Source organism: Leopardus geoffroyi, chromosome A2 (genome assembly GCF_018350155.1).
Source record: "Leopardus geoffroyi isolate Oge1 chromosome A2, O.geoffroyi_Oge1_pat1.0, whole genome shotgun sequence".
Classification (NCBI taxonomy): Eukaryota; Metazoa; Chordata; class Mammalia; order Carnivora; family Felidae; genus Leopardus; species Leopardus geoffroyi.
The window spans coordinates 11,836,318-11,843,344 of NC_059331.1; the positions used below are offsets into that span (position 1 = coordinate 11,836,318).

General features: G+C 43.9%; 1 protein-coding gene across 1 annotated transcript; it reads right to left on the bottom strand.

Annotated features, from left to right (window-relative positions):
* Positions 1 to 4,531: 4,531 nt before the first annotated feature.
* On the bottom strand, positions 4,532 to 5,482 carry LOC123607576 (olfactory receptor 10H3-like). Its single transcript, XM_045497072.1, has one exon. It carries the CDS (start codon positions 5,480 to 5,482, stop codon positions 4,532 to 4,534), a length of 951 nt encoding a protein of 316 aa, XP_045353028.1.
* Positions 5,483 to 7,027: the final 1,545 nt, after the last annotated feature.

Consider the following 7,027-nt stretch of genomic DNA (forward strand, 5'->3'; position numbering starts at 1 on the left):
TCTTGTCAATGGGTTTTTTTTTCAGCTTGATCGAGGTATACATAATATACAAAGAGCTGCGTATATTTAACGTGTACATTTTGATGACTTTGGACATACGCCTACAATTGTGATACCATCCGCGCAATCAAGGGAATAAATGTTATCTACCGCCTCCAAAGATTCCTCATGTCCCCTTCTGTGTGTGTGTGTGTGTGTGTGTGTGTGTGTTAGTAACTTTAAAGGACATCTACCCTCTTAACAAGTTCTTTTTTATTGAAATATAGTTGACAAATAAACTTGTGTGAACTTAAGGTGTACCGTGTGTTGAGTTGGTACGTTTATTCATTATAATGTGATCGCCATTGCGCTAATAGCTAGCATGTCTATCAGGCACGTGATCATCATGTCTGTTTTAGTGTTGGGGATAAATAAGATCTCGTCTCTTAGCGAGTTTGATGATGAGAATACAATATTGGTGTCTACATTCTTAACAAGTGTTTAATTGTGCACTATCGTCTTGTTAACTCTAGCTTGTAGGTTGAACGGCAGAGCTCAGGAACTTATACAGCAAGTAGCTCTCTGTTCTCTGTCATCTGTAACCTTTATCCATGATGCTCTTTGTTAAAAGGATTCAGAATTTCGATGTAAAAGAATTGTTCTTTTACTGCTCTTTTTTCTTTTTAAGGAACGTGTTTCCTGTTCTTGGAGCACAAAGATCCTATCACACTTGCTGTCATTAGCTATATTTTTATCTTTCACAATTATGTTTTCAATCTATCTTGATTCTCTTTTTGGTGGGGTATTGGGAGTCTAGTTGTGGTTTTTGTTTGTAGAGAGAGATACTTTCCTCAACAGCATCCCCTAAACAATTCACCTTTTTTCCAAATGATTTGTGGTGTGACCTTAACCATACATGAATGGCTCTGTCTCCGAGCTCTGATTCCAGAACCACTGGTCACTGTCTGTCCTTGCACTGATCCCACACTGCTTTGTTTCCAAGATGCTGTCGCGTGTCTACAGAGTGCAGTCTCCCCCCACCTCCTGTCATTCTTCATTTCCCGATGGACTCAGTTATTCATGGGTCCTTATTTTTGACAAACATTTTGCAATACCTTTATCCTCTTTCTCAAGAGTCCAACTCTTGTATCATATATCCATGATACACAAAAACTGGATGTTTTTGAGAGGATTACATTGAATGTATAGATTAAATTTGGGGAAGAATGAACATCTTTCTGATATTGTCTTTTGCTTTCATCCATTTTGTTAGGTCATCTGTCATGTTTCCTGTCTGTTAGAGATCTCGTAATTCTCCATGAAGCTCCTGTGTGTACTTGTTTAAAGTAATTCCTAGACTGTTGTCAGGTTTTGTGCAACTTTGAATGATACCTTATTTTGTAATGTTTTATTACTAACCAATTCTAAACTTATGAAAAAGCTGCAAAAAGCATACAGAAAACTCTCATCCTCCCCCCACCAACCCCTTTGAATGCCAGGATCTTCCAGAACCAGGACAATGATGAGACCCAGGGCACGAACACTGGTATATAACACTATACAGCAAACAACAGCTATTACTAGAATTCTTTCGACTCTCCACTAATATCCTTTTTCTATTCTAGGACACCATCCATTTCATGTAGTTGTTATTTCAAGTTTGCATTATCATTCACTTCTAAGTATCTCTTAATTTCCCTTTTAGCCAGATGATTAATGACTAATATGTTACTTTGGCATTGTCAAATGGTTCACCCAATATTTACATTCTAAATACATGGGAGTTTTGAGGGGTCCTTTTCTTATTAAAGTCCAGTAGTATTGCCAAATGATCAGATATTTGGGGCTTTGGGTATTGGTACTTGGGAATGTACCTATATTTCCTTTATGACCTGACAGTGTTTGATGTTTTTCTCTTTTTCTTTCATTTTGTGTTGGTGTAGTGAATAGGAGCATATGTGTGGTTTGTGTGTATTTGTACAGGATAAATAAACATATATAAGTATATATTAACTTTTGTATATATATACATGTATGTACATGAATGTATATAGAATACATAGTATATACATTAAATAATGTGACAGAATTAAGTCTTAAAACACCAGTAATTAAAATTATAACGCAGGGGCCCCAATACACAGGAGGGTGAGCATCCCTCCTGAGTCACACGGTGCACGTCAAGCACGGAGACTGTTCCTGCTGTCCTCCAGCTCCTGCTCCGATAGTGTTGGTTGAGGGCACACCGCACCCCAGGCCCTGTGCTGGGGCCCCTGCAGCTACACGGTCAGGTGAGTCCTCAAAACACACCCCAATGAGCAAACCCTGCAGCTGGGCTACCGGGACTCCTTCACCTTTGTTGACCGAATTCCAAGGACACTCAGCACTTCTCGAGAGCCATCTCAACGCCCCAGGTCTTCTCCACAAAGAAGAATGGCCTAAGAATCTGGCTTGAAACTAATTGTAAAGTGGAACCCAATAACATTTAACGTCAGGATGCCATTTCACGAGTCAGTTCCTGGGGCTGCTGTAACAAAGCATATAAATCTCATGCCCTGACACCACACACATCTATCTTCTTCTATGCTGGAGGCCAGAATCGAATCAGGGTCACCAGGTGTGAGTCCAGGTGTGAGCAGGGCTGCATCCTTCAGGGGATCCGGGGAGGGATGTGTCTCCTGCTTTCCCAGCTTTGAGGGCACCACACATCCCCTGGCTCGTGGTTCCTGCCTCAGCTACTCCAATTCCTCCTTCCGGTGTCACATCCCCTACTGCTCCCTGTCTCTGGCCCCTCCTGCCCCCTTGTATAAGGACACTTGCAATTATAGCAGCCCATCTGGGTGATGAGGGTAATCCCCCTGTCTCAGATCTTAACTGCATCTCATCTGCACACTCCCTCTTGCTGGGTAAGGGAACACACCCACAGGCTCTGGAGAAGCACATCCTGTGTGTGGGGGTTGTGGGGGCATCCGTCAGTAACACCGATAATGAGTAAATGATGAATGGAACCCCCAAACTGCCATAGCCAGTTTTGCCAAGCTCTCGTTGTCAGTGTTCATGAGACAAAGTGTCTCATAAACTCTGAGTCCGTGTTTCCCTCTGGCTGTGTGAAAAGGGTGTGTGCCTAGGGCTCCACCTGCCCTCCTTCCCTGAAAGGGTTCTCTTTCTTTTAAGACAGCCTTCTCCTCCCAGTCATGACCTCACTTGTCTCTGTAGACACCTGAGAGAGGGGGGCTCTTGTTCACCAATTGCACACACATGCACATTGTATTCGATTCCTGCTCCCTGCCTTCATGGCACTGTGGTCTGGGACAAATTATCTATCCCATTTGCATTTTCTGCATTTCAAAAATGTTATTAGTGATATATGTGGGTCATATCTAAATGTGGAGAAAGGATAATTTATTCTGAGGCTTAGAAGAGTGAATGCATAGGAAACCCTTCCCACAGCATTTGGCAAACAACAGGCCCTCATATGTGACAGACATTCTTAGGTTTATTATTGTAAAACATCTTCTGACTGCAACTCAAGTATCTGACCACAATTTAACTAAGAATTTACACCAATGGGAGCCTCCCCCTCCCCCAGAGGCTCAGACATATGGTTTCCCAACCCCAGCATGGGAGTCAGACAGACCTAAAGTTGCATGTGACCCCTTCCTTCATGTGTTGTGTGCCTTCTACCAACAATTCTTTTCTGCATAAAGGGGTACCTACACCCTTGACCTCTCTTTGTTCTATCTTCAGATAGCACTATGCCTTCCAACAAATACCCCAGATAGATTCAAGTAACCACAGCAATGAGAACTTTATGTTTATGGAAAGTAATGTGGGGAAAAAGGAAGAAGACTTTCCATAAGCTGTCAGAAAGCAACTTCCTGTAAACACAGTTTACGTTATTACCCAAACACTGAATCCTTTCCTCCACCCACTCTCTACCCCTCCCTCCCTCTCTCATTTCACTTTGGATTCTGATATTCTTCACTCTACTCAGATCAACATAGTAACCTCCTTAGGATCTATTCCTTCCAAAGACAGCGAAGAACCATTAACGTTCAACCATTCCCTTAGAGACAAATAGTTAATGTTATTTTGTGCATTTGTTATAATTAAAAGATAATATATACAATACTGGAGACAGTTCCTGCTTAGAAAAGCCCCAATTCTGGCAGCACTAGTTTTTCCTATTTTTGTTTATCCTTATGTTGGTGAAGGAGAAATTCCTTTCTTGCATGTGCATTCAATAAGAACCATGGGCTTCAGTGCCCAGACACATCCATGTGATGCTCCCCACTAGCCCAAGGGTAGAGAACACAACATAGACAGAATATAGGAAGGAGCTCATCACATGGGGTCAAGAGCAAGAGGTGATGATCACTACAGACTATGGAAGACAGGGTCAAACAAATTGGAGAAAAACAAATACCCAGCATGTATCCATAATCTATCAATGTGTGTCTTTTCACATACATGAATCTTTACAAAAGCTCTATGGAGACAGACCTCATTATCCCCAGCCATGCTATCATATTTCCTCACCACCAACTGGCCTTCAGGAGCTTAAGGGACTGAATTTTCTCTGGAAGCTTTTCTTTATGGCGTTCTTGAGCTCCTTATTCCTGAGACTGAAAATGATTGGGCTGAGAAAGGGGGTGAAGACTGTATAGGTGGTGGCCATCAGGGTGTTGCTGTCCATAGAATGGGGGCCCTTGGGTTTGAGGTAGATAATGGAGGCAAAGCCGTAGTGCACAATGACCACAGTGAGGTGGGACACACACGTGGAGAAGGTCTTGTGCCTGCCCTCAGCAGAGGGGATCCGCAATATGGCGGCCACGATGAAGACATAGGAGAGGACGATGAGGAATAAACAGCCCATCAGCGCTGAGACACACACCAGGATCACACCCAAGGTGACGGAGGATGTCTCCTTCCCACAGGCCAACTTTAGAAGGGAAAGCACGTGACAGACAAAATGGTGGATCACATTAGACCCACAGAAGGTGAGGTGAAAAACTATCAGGGTCACCATCATTCCCATGACTGCGCCACCAGCCCAGGACAAGGACACAAGGCGGGCGCAGCCACGGGGGCTCATGAGCACATTGTAGCGCAGGGGGTGGCAGATGGCCACGTAGCGGTCGTAGCCCATGATCATGAGCAGGAAGGAGTGGGTGAAGCCAAATGTGAAGGAGAAAAACATCTGGCTGGCACAGGCCGCCCAGGTGATGGTGCGGCGGGTGGAGAGCAGGTCGGCCAGCAGGCGCGGGGTGATGGCCAAGGTGTAGAGGATCTCGGAGGTGGACAGGGCGCACAGGAAGAGGTACATGGGCGTGTGCAGGCTGCGCTCGCTCCAGACCGTGGCCATGATGAGCAGGTTCCCCAGCAGCGTGAACAGGTACATGAGCAGGTACAGCAGGAAGAAGGCAGGCAGGAGATGCCGTGGGAAGTTAGAGAATCCCACAAGGATGAACTCAGTCACCATGCTATAGTTCTGACCAGCCATGGGTGCTGCATCTGGTGAGAGCAGAAGGGGAATGAAGGTGACCAGCATGACAATCATGAGTGTATACAACAATATATGAAATGGGGAGACTATAGAAGCAGTATGCTAGGATTGGGAAAGTGGCCCGGATACTCACTGGTTCTGCTGTTCTTTAGCATGGAACTGAAAGTCATGAGCGGTGCTATAAATAAGAAAAAGAAAAAAGGTATATACGGATGGGAAGGAAAGAGACATGCTCCTTCACCCAGAAAAAGTAAAGAATGAAGACATAAGGTACCACAGCAATAGAGAGCACAGTCTGCAGAAGACAAGATCGGCTCGCAACGCTCAGTGTTTCTCACAGAATTACTCCAGCAGTAATCATTCAAAGTATAAGCGTTAAGTAATACTAAGATGACATTCCCAACGGTGCCACAAACTGTAAAGACACGGCTCACCAACATTGTGGTCTGGTGACTTCTTAACACTCAAGAAAACGTGAGACTCTGATGGGTTCCTGTTTGGGTGCAGCACAACTCTCCGTTTTCACCATATTAGAAGTTAACACCGAGATTGTCTGAAAATATGTAGTATGGATACATTCATGGGACACCTGAAGGCTCAGTCGGTTAATGGTCTGACCCTTGATTTCTGCCCAGGTCATGATCTCACAGTCGTGAGATCAAGCCCCATGTTGGCATCAATACTGAGCATTGAGTCTGCTTACGATATCCTCTCTCTCTCTCTACCCACCCCCACTTGCACATGTTCTCTCTCTTCTCCCTAGAAAAAAAGAAGGAAGGAAGAAAGGAAAGAGGGAAGGAAGAAGGAAGGGCGGTAGGGAGGGAAGGTGGGAGAGAGGAAAGAAAGAAAGGTCAACCTGTTCAAACTGTAATATAAGTCAAACTGTCAACATAAGTAACATATTTTTAGGAAAGTAAGTACATTTACAAAATTAATATTTAGTGAGAAGAGTGGCTTGAAAAAACATTTTAACAAATTTGGATTGGAGACCAATTGATGCTCATTCTGCTTCTTCATTCAGCCTGTGGCAACATGTTGTTTTAGTCAAGCATATGATGAAAATACATCCTCACCTTCACTGGAAAAGTAAGCACCTGATGGTCCCCCAGAAAGGGTCTCCGGGACCCAGGGTCCTCATATCACACTTTGACAACTTCTGTTATACGATATCCAGGAACTAATCAAACACAAGCAATACCTCCTGATTCAGAAATGTTAACCATTAGTAAAAATGTCGATGGCTATCTGAATACACGAAGGACAATCCACTCTCTCGGGTGGATGAACGAATATGGTAATGATTACATCGTCAGTATACCTGCATGTTCGGCTACAGTGAATCAAACGTACATTTGATGAAAGTTTCCTTAAGTTCCTTCTGGAAAATAAAGTCAGTGCAAAACCATACCAGCCTTCTAAAAAAATGGGTTAACTAGGAGAGAAATGCCCTGGCAGGTGTGGAGACCGATGACAGACATCATACACATCGTTGTCATTTTCAAGTGTGACGCTGGAGCAGCCACAGACACCGATCAAGTTGGC

Bases quoted from the DNA above. Each gene is read 5' to 3' on its own strand.
- LOC123607576 (XM_045497072.1), bottom strand. From the start codon at position 5,482: ATGGCTGGTCAGAACTATAGCATGGTGACTGAGTTCATCCTTGTGGGA.